Source organism: Panthera onca, chromosome E1, assembly GCF_046562875.1.
Source record: "Panthera onca isolate mPanOnc1 chromosome E1, mPanOnc1 haplotype 2, whole genome shotgun sequence".
Lineage (NCBI taxonomy): Eukaryota > Metazoa > Chordata > Mammalia > Carnivora > Felidae > Panthera > Panthera onca.
Window position 1 is genome coordinate 14518707 of NC_138352.1, and position 17351 is coordinate 14536057.

The 17351-nt window shown below is 59.9% G+C and overlaps 1 protein-coding gene across 1 annotated transcript in view; it reads left to right on the forward strand.

Annotated features, from left to right (window-relative positions):
* The window catches only part of RPTOR (regulatory associated protein of MTOR complex 1), a 331619-nt gene that overhangs the window by 263735 nt on the left and 50533 nt on the right, over window positions 1-17351 (forward strand). Inside the window, exons 14-18 of the mRNA XM_081791320.1 lie at window positions 8082-8156; window positions 11233-11298; window positions 11583-11774; window positions 11920-12060; window positions 17142-17259. Of these exons, the coding sequence (XP_081647446.1) occupies window positions 8082-8156; window positions 11233-11298; window positions 11583-11774; window positions 11920-12060; window positions 17142-17259 (592 nt within the window). The remainder of the gene's footprint in view (window positions 1-8081; window positions 8157-11232; window positions 11299-11582; window positions 11775-11919; window positions 12061-17141; window positions 17260-17351) is intronic.

The window sequence follows — 17351 nt, forward strand, 5'->3', positions numbered from 1 at the left end:
GAGCAGGTGCAGAAACGAGTGAGGGGTTGTCTGTCAGCCGGAGAAGCGAGTGAAACAAAAGGGTTATAGTGAGGAAATGCCGTCAGAGTACACAGCTCGCCTCCTCAGTGAAGAGTTTTGCCTGAATGTAACGTAAACGCTGAGCGTCGAATTGACCAAAAGCTTCGGTGAAATCATCTGGGAAAGTAGGTGGAAAACAAAAGTCGGAAGCACGAAAGAATGAAATCCTCGTATCCTTTAGTGGAAATGGCTAAATAAAGACATAGCCATTATTTCGAAATCTGGAGGTAAATTCTTGAAAACCCATCCAAAAGAATGGCGATTGGCCGCCCTAGGGGAGCTGGACATGGGTGGGAGGAACGGACCGGCCGGTGCTGTCGTGCTGCCCTTTCTCGCTCTGTGTGTTGACCTGATTTGCACGTAGAGAAACCCCAAGGAGCACAGCGGGGAGAAGGGTCCCAGCCTTCCGCACCCAGAGCAGAACGAGTGGAACCACTGCCTCCTGGCGCGTGCACCTGAGCCGCGGAGCTGTGCCAGGGCAGGCGTCTCCCGTCGAGGAGAGAGCTGAGTAACGCGCTGGGACCCGCGTGTCCCCTGTCCCCCCACAGAACGGAGAAGGTGGAGGTAAACGCCTTGGTGCTGAGTGAGGAAGGCACTGTGATTTGGACCGGCCTCGGTTTTGGTTCCGGCTCTGCGGACGGCCCTCGGGCAGCTCACTGCGTATAAACGGGACTTAAACAACTTCCTGTCGAGGCGGCGGTGGAATCCGTGTCCGTGGCCACAGAGCTCGTAACAGCCCAGGCACAGTCAGGCATGACCGTCGTTGCTGCTTTCGTGAAGAGTGACGCAGACTCACGAGTGCAGCCTGGAGAACACGTATTGAACCTGTGTCCTGATTATAAAGACTATTTCTTCTGTTAAATATCTGTTCATGAGATCTGACCACGTGTATTAGGCCACAGAAGAAACCTTAAGAATTTCCAAAAAGCAGAAATAGTGCAGACAATGTGCGTGGCAGGACCAGAAATGAATAACGGTGTCAAAAAACAGAACAGGCCGGGCAACTAGGAATTTACTTTTTTTTAAAGCAATTATCTTCAATCTTGGGTCAAAGGAAAAATACAGAACAAAATTATAGTTTCCAAAAGTGCAGAAGATGAAAATAACGGGCATCGGACCCCCAGGACGCAGCTAAAGCCACGTTCAGAGAAGACTTCACAGTCGTAAGTCCCCACACCGTCCTAACAGAGTCACAGCAGAGCAGGCGGCCAGCTCGATGGACGACACGGTGACACGAAAGGGACTCCAGACGAGCAGAAAAAAGCAGTTTGATAAAGATAAAAGAGAGGGCTTTCTCTGAGTTTGCAAACAAAAATATAAAAATGAAACCATCAATAAGAAGTGGCTTCTTTGTGGGGGGAAGGAGCTGCTCACCTAATTAAGGGGCCAAGCACCATCTAGAAATGACCAGGCAGGAAACACTATGGGAGGGAGGACAGGTGTGGTCCTGAGACTGTGCACATCTCTGCGAGTGCAGTAACGCTTGAATACAGCAGGCTTCTATTTCTAGGAAGGTAGAACTTCTCAAACTGATTCGAGGAGTAAAAAGCTCGAGCAGACCATCTCCGCAGAAGGAGTAGCGAGAGGGTGCTAGGAAAGTCCTGCCACGCCCCGTCGTTCCGGGCAGAGAATCTCTCCCGAATGGAGGTGAAGGGACACCTTGCAGCTGTTTTTGGAGCCAGCGTGACATTGACGTAGGCACCTACGGTGCACAGCATTGTGACTGTGCTCAGGGCCACCAAAGCGCATACTTTAAATGCGGGTAAAATGGGGGCACCTGGGCGGCTCAGTCGGTTAAGCATCCAACTTTGGCTCAGGTCATGATCTCGTGGTTCGCGAGTTTGAGCCCCACGTCGGGCTCTGTCCCGACAGCTCGGGGCCTGGAGCCCGCTTCGGATTCTGTGTCTCCCTCTCTCTCTGCCCCTCCCCCGCTCACAGTCTGTCTCTGTCTCTTTCTCAAAAATAAGTAAACATTAAAACAATAATAATAAGTGTGGGTAAAATGGTAAATTTTATGTCTTACACATGTCAGCACACACAAAGAACACTAAAAGGCTCACACAAAGCAAGCAAAGCACATTACATCCATACTTGTGAGTGTTTGGAAATAAGTCGGGAGAGCACCGAAAGGCTGCACAGCGCTGCCCAGTGGGTTCTTCCCCGGGTGAAGGCTTGGCTCAGCGTCCACCTTGGAAAAGCTGAGCCGTTACAGTAATAGCGCTAACAAGTACAAGGAGGCGGGGGTCGATCTCACGAAGGAGGAAAAGCGCTCAGTAACGGCACCAGCAGCTGCTTCTCCAACACTCAGGCCGGTTTCCTGTCAGCCCAGAAGCCAGCAGCATACTAATGGGGAAACGCAAAAGCAAAAGTGAGCAGAGGAAGATGTCACTGTCGCTGTCAGCTAACACAGTCAGAGGCTGGAATTAAAGGCACAAAAATTAGGAAAGCAGAGGCAAACCACCACGGTCCGCACACAGCTAGGACCGTATGCCTGGAAAACCCAGAGGCGTCCGTGAGATCCCGCTAATGAGAGAATTTACGAGACAGGAGACTTCGGATTGATACGCAGAAACCACGGGTTACAACCGGCTGAAGAGACGTGCGCCCTGTTTACAAGAGAGCCCTAAATCTGGGAATAAGCCTGACCCGAAGCATGAGAAACCCCCATGAAGGAAACTGGAAAACGTTCCTGAAGAGCACAGAATTCAACCCGCACAAATGAAGACACAGGCAGTTTAATTACAGAAGGGTTGTTATCATCAGTATGTCAGGGTTCGCTGAGTTGATTTAAACTGTAAGACGATCCCAATAAAACTAACAGCAAGCTTTTTTTTCCCCCCTCTCTCTTTTCTGGAACTAGACAGACATACTTCCTACAGAGAAATAAATAGCACTCACCAGGGAAACTTTGACTAAGAAGAAAAACGGCAAGGATCTAATCGTCCCAGATGCCAAAACTAACGATGAAGCGCCAGTAATAAAGAGCGTTGTGGGGCTGGATTACGGACAGACAGGCTGACAAACGGGCACAACAGAAATGGACCTCAGCACACACGAGGCATAGTGCGTGGTCAAGTCAGCATCTCAGCTCAGCGGTAAAGATGATGCGTTCCCGGGGGCTCCTGGGTGGCTCGGTCGGTTAAGCGTCCGACTCTCAGTTTCAGCTCAGGTCATGATCTCATGGTTTCATGAGTTCGAGCCCCGCGTCGGGCTCTGCACTGACAGTGCGGAGCCTGCTTGAGATTCTCTCTCTCCCTCTTTCTCTGCCCCTCCCCTTCTCACACTGCCTCTGTGTCTCTCAAAATAAGTAAAACTTAAAAAATATAATAAAAAAAAAGATGATGCATTCCCGAATTTTTGGCACTAGGGGAGCTCGCTGTCTGCACATCCTGAACACCAGAATTGACTTTAAAGAGGTAAATTATTTAAGTATAAAGAATGACACCACAAGAGCACTAGAAGAAAACCCAGGCAAATTCTAGCTTAACCTTGGAGTGATGAAAGTCTGTTCAGCTATAACTTAAAATGTAGCTATCTCTGAAAATTAATAGATTTGGTTGCATGAAAATAAAACATCTGCATGGGGGGAAGAAAAAAAACACGAGCAAATTTTCAAACAGGCAAGCATTGGTGGGTCGCAGATACTTAAAACTCCTCTTCCAGGTGAAAGGCGAGCCTTCATAATATATAAAGAGCTCCTAGAAATCAAGAAAAACTCTTTTAACAGTCCAGTAGAGAAACAGTCAGAGAATGAACGTGAACCCACAGTTCCCATACAAATGGCCCTTACTTACACACACGGGACAGGCTCAGGCTTCTCCACGATGAGGAAAGCGCACGGTAGGGCTGCACCGAATATGGGTTTTTTCACGTCTCAGATGGGCAAGCGCTCAGGTGCCTTATGGCTGAGCTGCGAGGACAGAGTGCCGAGACTGCACACACACCTACCCTGTGATGGGCCGTGTTGCTTCTGGGAATCCACAGCCTGGCCTGCGCGTGCATGAACGAGCCACGCTCTCCGAAGGGCTGTTCCGCATTCGCCGTGAAGACAGAACTCTCCGTGTGGCAGGGCCGCGGCACGTGAAGAAGCGCGAGGTGCCGGGCACAGACGGTGGTCCCCGTGTCGAAGGAAGGGCCAGCTCCGTCTCCACGGTCCTCGGATTTCTTGCGCTTACACAGAGAAGCGCCGGAAGAAGAAATAGGCCAACGCGGCAGTTACCGCAGCGCTGAGGGGAGGCTTCAACTTGCATCGTGTTTAACGTTTATTTTCGTGTTACGTCCAAACGTCATGCCAGTCCCTGCAGGGACCCAGCATGGAAGCAGACTTCCCCATCTATGCCTTTCTGCAGCATTTCGAGTTTTGAGCTTTTATTTATTTTTTATTATTTTTTTTAATGTTTATTTATTCTCGAGACAGAGACAGGGCATGAACAGGGGAGGGGCAGAGAGAGAGAGAGGGAGACACAGAATCGGAAGCAACTCCGGGTTCTGAGCTGTCAGCACAGAGCCCGACGCGGGGCTCGAACCCACGAACCGGGAGATCATGACCTGAAGTCAGACACTTAACAGACCGAGCCACCTAGGCGCCCCGAGTTTTGAACTTTTAAAGTACGTTTACAAAACGTGTGAGTTTCTCCAAGGGCACGGCGGGTCATGAGTCGCCGCGCCCACCGGTGCTCAGGACTGTCCCGCCGACAGCAGTCTGTCCACCTGTGTTCGGTTGTGCCTCTGCCCCCCGCCCCCCCAGAACAGACTGGAGTCTTCGTAGAGGAGGAAGAGGCCGGCTGTGCCAGAGGGTGCCCACAAGGGACAGCTGCCTCACCTCTTACACTCAGCCTCGCAGACCCCAGCCGTCCTGTTCTCTGCTCTGTCCTGTACCTGTCCGCAGACCGCGTCTCCGCGTCTCACGTGAGGTGCGTGCTCACGTCCCTCTCTGCTGCTCTGCTTCTCTTCCTCCCCTCCCTGGCCCTCGTTTCAAAAATGTCATTCCCTGGGGGCACCTGGGTGGCCCGGTGGGTTGAGCATCCGACTGGATTTCGGCTCCGGTCTGGATCCCAGGGCCGTGGTATCGAGCCCCGCGTCGGGCTCTTGGCTGATGGCTCAGAGCCTGGAGCCTGCTTCCGATTCTGTGTCTCCCTCTCTCTCTGCCCCTCCCCCGTTCATGCTCTGTCTCAAAAATAAATAAACGTTAAAAAAAAAAATTTAAAAAAAAAAAAAGGTTAGGGAGGCAGCTGCTGCGGGGCCGTCAGTTGCATTTGAGAGGCCCGTGTTCCTTCTTCTAGCGAGGCGCTTGGCCAGGGAACAGGTGTCCCGGCTCCCTGCCTGCTGTGTGGACGGAGGGCGGGACTGGGACAGCGAAGCCGGTGAAAGTCCGAGCGAGCTCAGAGCCGGTCGGTAGGCGTCTCCTGCCAAGGACCGAACAGGCAGGTGGCCTTGTTGGCAGTTCCCCCTGGGGGACCCGCCCCATCAGAGCAGGTGCACAGAAGTGTGGCGCTGCGACACGGGCCTCCCTCCCGAATGGGTGGGATGTGAACCAGTGGCCTCGTGTTCCTCTCTGATGAGACAGGTTGAGGGAGCTTCCCCTGCAGACGCCTAGGCCTTGATCTGACTTGTCGAGCGCCTGGTTTAGAAACAGAAGAAGGGGCCTTTGTTCTCAGACCCGGGCACCCGACCGCTGCCCCCAGGGCCGCCGGTGCCGCTGGGCGGCTGTGAAAGAGCTGCCCTCCCCCAGGCCCTCTGCACTGAGTGTCTGCAGAGAGGATAGGGCGTTGATGCCTTTCTCCTTCTTCTGTCACAAACTTCATTCAGAGCGGCAGGCCCCTCAGCTTCCCTGGCTTCCCTGGCTCTTCGGGAGTTAGCCTGCTGACCTGAGTCCGGGGTGCCCCTGCCTCCTGACCGCCGACGCCTACCTGCTCAGCTCCCACGTAACGGGAGTCCAGCGGCCGCCTGATGGGTTTAGTACAGAGAGGCAGAAACACCTGATCATCAGAGCCCCCAGAAGCGGGCGGTGTGGAGGGGACGCAGGGCCGGGCGCGACGTCTACAGAGCTGGGAGGGGGCTGCACACGGCCGGGGGTGAGGGGCACACAGCTGGGGGGAGCACACGTCAGAAATTCTGTCCTCACTCTTCTGTGATGGCCTTTCACCTCCGGACGGAGCGTGCCATGTCTCTGTGCACGTGTTACCCCAGATCAGTTTTTCTGGAATCGATCCAGGAGCCTGTTCAGTGTCGCGGCCACGTTCCGAGGGTCACCGTCTCCAAGGATGGGGGCGTCCGTGATCTGTGTGTCTCTCCCGTTCGCGGATGCCGCTGGATGTGTTGTGTGTTTCCTTGGCCACTCCAGTAGTCGAGTGCGGGTTTCTAAGGTGGGGTCCCCCAGCTGGCGAGAGGGCATCCTGGCATGAGACCTAGCTCCTTGCCTCCCGTTCCGCCCTTTCCTCTCCTACGTGCAAACAGGAACTTTGTCCCACCTTCAGGCTTTCACCCAAAGCCGTGCAGATGTTATCCTCTACCCGAGTGTCTGGGGCTCGATCATCTGAGCCCCTTGACCAGGCAGCATGTACAAAATCCCCCCAAGCCCGCCAGCCTGGTGTGAAATCCGTGCTCGTGGGAACACTGATGCCGCCTCTGAGCCAGGCTCCCTCCTCCGGGATTCCAAGTCCTCAGCCCCGGGCGTCACTTACAAGCCCCTTGCTCCCGGGCACCCGTCTTCTGTGTCCTCCGGGGCCCCATCCCCCGTGGCCCAAGCACCCTCCACCTCTGTGGTCTTCCTACCCAACACGGGTATGACTTCCGACCTAGAAGGTCAGCTTGGACCCCGCGCCCTGCCCTTTGGCTACGTGCTCCTGCCTCTCGACGGCTCTGCTGGTCTCAGAGGCGCCTCAAATGCAGTGGCCCCCAGACTGAGCTCCTCCTCCTAGCGGACCTGTCCACCGGCACCCGCCTCTTGCGATCTTGCCGGGCGGGTGGGTCCCCTGACCCCTCCTGCCCAGATCCCAGGGGAACAGCCTCCTCCTCCCGTGTCCAGGGTCGCTCCCATCTCCACCCCCTCTGCCCTTGCGCCTCTCCTTCGGGTCCCGCTCACTCTCCGTTGTGGTCCCCTCGAGACGCCAACCTGCAGACCCGCCACCTCGACCCTCCCAGGCCCCTCAGGCCTCCTCGGGGTCCCCGCGCAGCATCCGAAGCCCCGTGCCGTCTGCGTCCCCCATCCCGAGGGATAGGCTCGCCTTCGCCTCCGTGACGACTCCTGTGCAGAATATCCCAGCTGCCCCTCGGCTTAGGCGCCCCCTCCTTCCCCTGAGCCCCCAAGTCCCCAGTGTCTCCCGGCCGTCACACGCACACGGTGGTCTCCTCCAGAAACCGGGAGCGGGGTGCGCGTCACGTCTCTGCGTCCGGGACCAAAGCAGCGCCCGGCACCAGCGGGTCCTCGGACGTGTGCTGAGCACGTGAACCCACAGCCGTGCAGGTGCTTGTGGGTGCAGCGCGGCCCGAAGAGCGGGGGGAGCCGCGCCCCTGACCGTGCGCTTACCCCTGACTCCGCGGCACCGCCTCAGCGCTCTTCCTGTGGCGTGAGGACTGGGCCTCTGCTCTGGGAAGCGCGGGCTGAAGTAGGAACGTGTGACACGAGTGAATCCCAGGGATCATTTTCCCCAGATCCCCAGGGAAGCTTCAGCGGGGGCTGGGTCTGCGGCAACACGGGAGGGTTTCGAGTGCCGGGCGCCCCCCTCTCGGAAGGCGGGAGGAGGGGAACGCGGGAAGGGAGGGGGTGGGCAGGGGCGCAGAGGCGAGGGCCGCCTCCAGGGCCCCCTCCCGTTGGAGCGGCCGCGTGTGCGAGGGAGCGTGAGGTGCGTCTGCGGGCACCATTCCGGCTCCTTTGCCGAGCGGACGTTGGACGCGGGAGGAGAAAACTCCTAAGGCAGCCGACCCCGACCGCACGTCCGTCGTTCGCCCGTGACAGGGAGCGAGAGGGCCCTTGCTGGCACGCGCACTCACGGTCTCTCCCTGTCTCTTTCTCTCCCCAGTCGTGCCAAGCTGACCTGGTGAAGGACAACGGTCACAAATACTTCCTGTCGGTCCTGGCAGACCCGTACATGCCAGTAAGGCTTCGTCCCCTCCCGGGACACCCTCGGGGTCCGTGTCGTCCGTCTCGCCGGCGTATCATGCTCTGGGGTGGCCGTGGCCGGGGCTGCTCCCTGCGGGCGGGGGTGGGGGGGGCACGTCGGGGCGGGGGCGGGCGGCGTGCACCTGATGTCAGAGGCCGCTCCCTTGGTGCGTCCGCGTAGGAGAGACGCGCGGCCTGGCCTGGTTGTTTCCGCTCCTCTGCCCCCCTGGCGCGTCTTCTCGGCACAGCAGGAGCCGCTCTCCCTCGCACCCTGTCAGCCGCGTTAGATTAATGAGTACTTGCACGTCTCTGATGTGACAGCTCGTGTGCCTCGTGAAGGTTCTGGAACACGACAAGAGGCAGATGTGCCTTATGAATCAGGAAGGAAGGCAGGGGAGGAAAGAAGAGTGTGAACGTTGAAGTTCCAACTTAGCTTATTCTGTGAGACGCTGAACGGTAGGGACATGTGTACACGGCACCCCCACGGCTGCACCGTCCCCGACTTCTGGGCTCCGTCCCTGTAGCCCCCAGCACGGCGGAGAGAACCGGAGACGTCCCGAGTCCCCTCCTCGATGTCGCTCCGTCTCGCGGGCGTGTTCTGAGTGTCAGCGCTCATCCCCACGGCTTTTCTTTTCTTTTTTTTTTTAAATTTTTTTTTAACGTTTATTTATTTTTGAGACAGAGACAGAGCATGAATAGGGGAGGGTCAGAGAGAGGGAGACACAGAATCTGAAACAGGCTCCAGGCTCTGAGCTGTCAGCACAGAGCCCGACGCGGGGCTCGAACTCACGGAGCGTGAGATCATGACCTGAGCCGAAGTCGGCCGCTTAACCGACTGAGCCACCCAGGCGCCCCCCCACGGCTTTTCTAAGCTAAATGCTGGTTACAAGAAAAACCAGGAGACGTTAAAGGCTGGATCGTTACAGAAAAGGCAGGTAATGCACGAGTGTCTCAACTCAAGTGTGGGAACAGCCTCATCCTTGCTGGTGCAAGCTGACACTTCACGTGAGGCCTGGAAACAGCCGCGTCCCTGCTTTTCGGGCAAGAATCCAGTCGACCAAAGGGACAAGGACACCGAAGCGGTGATCGTGGCCAAGCGGTGAGCCGAGCCGGCACACGTGGGCCCCGCTTCTTTGGCTGCAAACACGTTGACGCTTTGAACCCATAGTGACATTCGAAAGAAAGAACATTGCCACCATGCCAAAAACTGAAGCGAGAAGTCTGAGGGGAGCCACAGCGGGAAGGGGGCGCTGACCCTGGGGTTCCCTGTGCACACGGACCCTGGTCTGCACCCAGGATGGGCCGAGCTGCGGCACCATAACGGACCCCTGTGGATACGGGAGCATTTGAGGCTGGCCCCTCACCCCCCATGGGAAGGGCTCAGAAAAGGGCCCCGTTTGTCTCTCCACGTCTGGGCCGAGGTCTCTGGGGCCCTGGAAGAAGCAGAACCAAAACCCTGCAAGGCGCTTGCACGGCCCGGAGCCCGCGAGACTCAGGCCAGAGGCACAAGCCGGCTCCTGACCCGCAGGACGGAGCACTGAGCGGAGTCAGCAAACAGGAAATCAGCAGCCAAGAACCGAACGTAATAGAGTTCTCTGGAAAAGACTATAAAATGCATAAGGGTAAGTATGTTTTAGACGATTCAGTGAAACAATTTGTTGCTTTAATTATGTCCAGAAATACACCACCGGGTTGTTTCTTCAGAAGTACTTCTGCATCTGCTATAAGGAAATAATCTATTTTTTCCTTTTTACTCATCCTCAACAAGGACCGACTAGATTCTTTCAATCAGTAGGCAGTTTTTTGCGGGGGTCCCGGAAGCGGAAGACGCAGACGTTGCCGTCCAAAGCTCCGTGGATGAACCGAACGGTAGAATGGCACAGTCAGTGAGAGAATTCCTGGAGGAATCACCTGGAATGAAGCACATGAAGGCGACTCAGAGGCCTGCGGGGGGGTCTCACTGCTGCCACCCTGAGGCCAGAGTGTGCACCCGGGACATGGGGAGAAGCAGGACGCGAACAGATCACGGCCGAGAATTTTCCCGGTTTGAAGAAAGGAATGAGTTCTCAGTGAAAGCACCGTGAGTCTGGAGAAGACTAAATGAAAGCAAATACACACAAAGGCCCAACCCAACAGAGGTAGAAAATATCAAAGGCAAACGGGGAAGATCTTAAAAGTAAGCAGAACGAGAAGAGAGCTTTGCACAGGAGCTGAGAGGACCGGGAGGAGGACAGACAGCCACGGATGCTGGAGGAAAGCGACTGTCACCCCGGAACCCCCCACCACCTCGCGCACCATTCGGGACACGGTGAAGCCAGCCCGTGGTCAGAGACGCACAATTGGTCGCGTTCGGAAGCCCAGCGAAGGGCTTATGGAGCCCATGCTTCAGGAAGAGACCGAGCCCACGGGGGCGCAGAACACAGCACGGGGCTAAGGAATGGGCTAGCGTGCGGCCATCTACATAAGCACCGGCCGTGAACACAGGCCATAGTCGTGAATTCGAGGGGTTAAGACCGGAGGAGGAAGGTTGGAATCGGCAGCCTTGACTAATCCAAGGGCGAGAGCGAGAAAGACCGACCTCCGACTCTGCCCCAGGTGCACGTTAACAACACCAGGCACCACGACTCTGTTACGGACAGCAGACTGGTTCCCCAGCTAGCAGAGGCACAAGGGAAGGATGAGGACAGACCCACGCGACACAAAGAAGGAAGCCGGGAACCGAGTCAGGGTGCTGGAGTCGTGCATTTTCTGCCAGCACACTGGGCGGTGGCGGGCATTGCGCCTCCACAGGCTCGGACGGGGTACAGGGTGAGCGGGACAGGCTTGTGCGCACAGGGTCCCAGCGGGCCCGTCCCGCCCCGTCCTGCCCCTGTTAGGGAACAGCCATGCTAAGCGGCCAGCCCTGAGCCCTCAGACCCTCTTGCGGGGTTTTCTGTCCCGTGGACTCTGGTCAGAAGGCAGCAGCACTGGGTCTTGACCTGGAGCACCAAGCTTGTCACTAAGGTTCAGGACAGAGAGAGCCCTGCTGCGCCACGGGGACACGCAAACCCAGGCCAACCTGTGTTTTCCAGGCTGAGCATCGGACCATGACGGCTTTCATCCTGGCTGTGATCGTGAACAGCTACAACACAGGACAGGTAAGTGTCGCAGCCGCCCGGAGCTGCCCTGTTTGGGAGCGGGGATGCTGGTCTGAGCGGCTGCTGAACCGGTCCCCCCAGAAGGGGGCACCACGGGGCACGGGGCCCTTCCTTTCCCCAGCCGGCCGTCCGCAGGGCACGTTGAAGGTGGCGGGTTTGGAGCGAGGAAACCTGGGCAAATGTGGCGGTGTGAGAGTTTCCCCAGGGAACGGGCCTGTGACCGCGGCCGGCCCCTCCCCCTGCCCCGGGCCGCAGGTGAACGCGGGTCATGTGCCTTCTCGCAGGAAGCCTGCTTGCAGGGAAATCTGATCGCCATCTGCCTGGAGCAGCTCAACGACCCCCACCCGCTGCTGCGCCAGTGGGTGGCCATCTGCCTGGGGCGCATCTGGCAGAACTTTGACTCGGCCAGGTGGTGCGGCGTGAGGGACAGCGCGCACGAGAAGCTCTACAGCCTCCTCTCCGACCCCATCCCTGAGGTGAGCCCGCCGCGGCCCGTGCCCAGGCCAGCCGAGGCCAGGGTGCCGGCTTCCCGCCGGGCGCCGCACGTGAAGGAAGGGGCCGGGTGGGGGTCAGACCGCAGCCGCCCTCCGTGGCGTGACCGTGACCCGGCCCGGCCCGCAGGTGCGCTGCGCGGCGGTCTTCGCTCTCGGCACGTTTGTGGGCAACTCGGCGGAGAGGACCGACCACTCGACCACCATCGACCACAACGTGGCCATGATGCTGGCCCAGCTGATCAACGACGGGAGCCCCGTGGTCCGCAAGGTGCGTGGCCCCCGGGTCCGCAGGCAGCGGCAAAGCGCCTCGCGACCAGCGTCCCGCGGCGCTCAGGGATCGGAGCCCGTGGCCTCGGCCGCAGCTGTGAGCCCTCCGTCCCCAGGGGCGCACGTCCTTTAGAGAGCGGACCTTTAAATGTTTGTTTAATTCTCTACAGAATGCGTTTCTTCACCAGATACTCGTGTGTTTGCTTCATTTAAAGGCATTTAACAGGCTGCGCCTCCTGGCAGCTTGTAAAATAGGCTCCTTCCTGCCTGGGAGCATCACATACACACATCATGGCGACTAAAAGAGCAGTAGACACCCACAGACAGACGGAAAGGTTTGTGTAGTGTGTCCCCCTCCCCGCCCCCGTGTTTGTCAGCGGCGGAACGGAACACGTTCGCGACGGGGCGGCTCTGACTCGTCTGCGCACGTGCGTGAAGGCCTCGGGTTTCTGCCTGAGACCTCGCGCCTCTGTCGGGAGCTGGCCCGGCACAGCCCGAGGTCCCCGCCCCCCGCCGCCCCTGCCAGTGGAGGCGCCACCGGGTACCCGCACGGCGGCTGGTGGCCTGGAGAAGACTGTCCCCTCGGCACGGGCGGTCTTCCCGGGCATCGTGTGTCCACCCGGCACCCGGTGTGGCTGAGGTCGCGGAACGGCAGGAGGGAGGCCGGGCGCCTTTCAGGACAGGGTGTGGCTTGGGGCTGTCTGCTCACGTGGACCCCCTGATTTTCTCGGGAGGGACGCAGTCTGGGCAAGCTTACTTCCGCCAGACCGGAGACACGGAAGGACGGGCTCCCTGAGACCCTGGCGGTGGGCCCTGTTTCGCTGCCCGCGCTCTCTCGATCGGAGGCACGCTTCCCGCAGCCCTGCCAGCCTCCGTGCTCCTGCAGCAGATTGCCTCCCCTTGGACACCGCTGATCAGAGTGGCAAATTAGTGGTTTCTTTCATTGTCCACTGAGATCCCTCCTAAAGAAGGAAAGCTTGCTTTCTTCTTTCCAGAAATCTGAAATGTGAAAAGGAACGTTAATAAAAATTAAAACAACGTCCCCGTCAGCTTCCAGTATCTGGAGACTGGCCAGCACGCACCTGGGACTGCCATGTTCTCGAACACGGCCCCAGTGTGGGCCCTGGGGTCCCGTTCCTGCCTGAAGTCCACTCAGTGTCCCTTTTTTCTGGATACGAGAATGCCCAGGTGTAGCCACATCTGTCCCGAAGGTGCCTTGCTGACCGCCTTGCCTGGGGGGCTCCCCGCTGTGGCTGCGTCCCAGGGGCGCGGCTGCACATCAGAGCCCACCCCGCTAAGGAGTGACTCATCTGGAGGCAGGGGACTTGCTCCCGCGTCCTGGGCTCAGCGTGCAGGCTGTGCGTCTGAGGCCTCGGAGCACAGAGCGGGAGACGAGCCTGCCTCCAAGGGGCAGACGTGGCAAGCAGCAGTCATTCTAGAGCCCTCTCTGATGAGCAGGGCCGCGGAGGGGGGCCCAGAGCTCTCTCTGGAGCGCATCAGCGTGATGCCTGCCCTGCCTCGTCGGGGAAGAGGAGTCAGGAAGGCTTCCGGAGGTGGGAGCTCACCTCTGGGTTAGGAGGGCTGAGCAGGCAGGAGCCAGGGAGGTGAGGGGCAAGGAGAGCAGGTAGGGCGGGCGGAGTGTGTGCAAAGGCCCAGGGGTGTGAGGACCATGGTATGCCCGGGGGCTGCCCGCCGTTCGGGTGGCTGGAGCAGAAAGCAGGAGGGGGAGGGGAGGACGGTGGCTCGACGCCAGGCCCTACATGTCAGGAGCACACCTGTTCTCACCGTGCTGAGTTCCTCATTCTTCCCGCAAGTGCTTGGGTGCTGGGTGAGGCCTGGGGTGGCTGCGCTCGACCCCGAGACAATGAGGCCACGTCTGCTGTGGGAACATGGGGCACAGAGGCTTGGGGAGGAGGGCAGCAGCTGCAGAGAGGACGCGGCCTGAGCGGGGTGGGCGGGGAAAGCCGCGCAGAGAGGTGCTGCCTGCTCAGAGACAGGACCCTGCACCGTCGGCAGAACCCTGACGCCGCTGGCACTTGTCTCCTCCTCGTCCAGAGCCATGTGGCAGGACCGTCGGGAGCTCGGGCCCGGCCTGCTGGTCTGGGAGACCCAGCTCCAGGGCCCCGAGGGTCCGGAGCACGGCTCAGGCTTGGGCATCGAGCTCCGCGAGCTCACCTGCCCCTTGCCGCTCCGGTCAGAGTCGCCGGCTCTGACCCGCGGCCGAGGCGCCGATGATATGTGCAACCAGCTGCTGTCGTGCCCCTGTTTGGGGCAGAGGAGGGAAATGGGGACGTATGGTGGGATTTTCATGAAGTCGCACGTATTCAGTATGGAAAAGATCACATGCGTTTACTTTGTATGGTGACAGTACCCTTTCCTAGACGAGGCGATGTGACGGCAGAGGGTGACTCACTCAGTGAGCTCACTTGATAAAATCAGAGTCTGCAGATTCACATCGGCCTCCCAAATCTCTGTGGACGTGAACTTGTCCGCGAAGTATCAAATCCAGGGTGCCCAGCCCCCCGGAAGCCAGCTGCCCCCCCAGAAGGGCCAGGCGAGGGGCGGGGGTGGCTCACCGCCCAGCCACATCCTCACCCCCGGCTTCCCCCCACCGTCCGCCTCCACGGCTGTGAGTCTCGTTTATTTGTACGTGGTGACCGCGGACCACGGAGGAGCAGTGTGATGTCCACCCGCCTTCCCGGCGTGTCTGACTCCGCGGCAGTGAGAGAAGCATCAGAGGCTGTCAGGTCCCTGGTGGACTTGGTGGGGCCGAGCTGCCCGGGAGGGCCTGAGGGTGGTCGCGTCGGAGCGGACGCGCTCCCGCGAACACCGCCGTCTCGCCACGGTTACGGGGCCGCGCGCGAATCTCCAGGCCACCGGTGCCAGCCTATCATGTGCCACTGGACACACGCAGCGGGGGGCAGTCCTCGGGGGGGGGGACAAGGAGGTGGCAGCCAGAGCACACGGGGGCCGCGGGGGACGCCAGGAAGGCGCGCAGTCTGACCTCCCGCGCAACCAGGGGAGAGCGTTAGCGGGTTCCCCTCGGGACAGTGCAGGAGCCCGGGCACGATGTCCCTGAGCCCTTCGTGGGGTGAGCCGCGTGATAGAGGTGGTAACGTGTCTGAAGGGAAAGGCTTCGTTTAGTGGGTACTCGTGAAGCACCTGCTGTGTGCTGCGCCCTGGGTCCCCGGGCCTCGACGATCGGGCACGGAACCGAACCCGCCTGAACAGCCTGCACTTGAAGGCGGGGTGGGCTGGAGGCCGGACAGACGCGGGTGTGACCTAGCAGGTGGCGGTCGTGCCCTGAGGGAGGTGAAGCGGGGTGAAGGTGGGTGGGCCTGGAGGCGAGCCCCGGGTGAAGGTGGGGTGCCCAGAGAGGCATCCGAGCGGGAGGCCTGAAGGGATCGCGGGGTGAGCTGGGGACGCTCGGGGCCGGTGTCGAGTGCGCAGGCCCGGCGCGGGAGTGCTGGCTCCCTCAAGGGTCCGTGCTGGATGGCGGGGCGGAGAGCCAAGAGGGCAAGGCCTCCTTTCGCTGCGCGTGTGAGCAGAAGGCTGGAGGTCGGGAGGAAGGTGGGGCGGACCGATGCCGCCGGCCGGAGGGGCTGGGGCACTGATCTCCGCGTGCGGGCGTGCCTGTGGGGAACTGCTTCCAAAAGTCTAGGGCACAGCTGGGCTGCGCGGCCCGGCCAGAACTGCCCGCACGTCTGTGTTTTGTGGTCAGACGCGGTCCAGGAGCCCGTGGCCGGCAGCAGCCGCCTCACGCGTCCTCCGCCCCGGCAGGACGAACTTGATCCACAGCCACCGGGGGGGGGGGGGGGGGGGGGGGGGGGTACGGCCAGCTCGGTGTCTGGCCTTCGATGGCCTTCCCTGCGTCAGAGGGTCTGGGACCTGGCTGCGAGCTCCTGCTACAGGGCCCACCGTGAGCTTTTCTCACCCGACGTCAGAGCGGAGGGGAGAGTCTCTCCACAGAAGGCACAGGCCACGTGTTTGCCGGGAGGGGCCCGGCGGGTGACCCCTGCATGGCTTGTTCTCCGTTGGGCAGAGGCTGCGCTCCGGTTTGCAGGGCGGGGGGTGGGTGGCAGGGATGTAGGCACTGCAGATAAGGGCCAGATAGGGTGTCGGGCAGTGGGCGTGAGCAGGCTGTGGGGGGCTCAGGGCAGTCCGACTCGGGCGGATCGGGTGGGAGGTGGGTCAGGGGTCCGTAGTGCCGCGGGCATGGACCGAGGAGTCCCTGGCGGGAGCCGACTGGGAAGGGTGGAGCCAGCACACCGGCGGCTGCCGAGTTCAGGGTCACGGGAGCGCTCAGGCCGAGACGCTCGGCCAGCACTGGGAAGGCCGGCCAGGAGCTTGCAGGGGGCGGGGGGGACACGGGTGTGGGTTTGGGAGCAGTGCGCAAACATGGCAGGAGGAGGCGAAGGACTTTGTGGGGTCCAGGCAGGAGACGGAGCGCAGGAGAGAACAGGGGGCAGCCGCTGAGGGCCCCGGGCCGCGTGGAGCTGGGCACCTGTGCGGAAGGCCCGCAGCGTGGGGCCACAGGGATTCCCTGCGAGCTGGGGGCCCCCAGGAGCTCACGCAGCAGAGGCCCCTGTGCTCCTTTCCTCAAGCAGTTGGGCCCAAGGATCCTGGAGAATTTCCCTGCCCTTCAGGGACTGGACACTAATTTTTCTTTGCAAGTTTTGCGTTTAATAAGAGGCACGCTCTGGCCTGTCGGATGTGCTCTGCTTTAACGTGTCCGGAATTCAGATGGCTCACCCAGCGGCAGGGTCTAATCGACACGTACCTCAGCCGGCTCCCATGACCCGTCCGCCTTGCCCCTGGAGGGTGTCATTCACGCCTGTGTGCCCACGTTCACGTCTCGAGACCCCGCCCACACTGCCCGTCCAGGGCTCCTGCTCCCCTTGGACACTCGCGAGCGCGTCCCCGAAGGGCCAGTCCCTCCTGCCAACACTGAGTGCAAAGTGTTTTAACCTTTCTTTTTTCTCTGGTGACTCGAGCGCTCGGCGTGAACTTTCAGCCTCACTGCCGTTCCGCAGTCCCCTGCCCGCCACCGGTAAGCGTCGTTGTCCTTGTCCCTCTCGGCAGGAACTGGTGGTGGCTCTGAGTCATCTTGTCGTCCAGTACGAAAGCAATTTCTGCACCGTGGCCTTGCAGTTCATGGAGGAGGAGAAGAATTACCCCTTGCCTTCTCCAGCGACCACAGGTACCTGAGCGGCCGGCCGGGGACCCCGGGGCAGGACTGGGGCCGGCCCCATGACTCCCACCATCCCAGCCACTTAGCAGAATAGAAAGGGC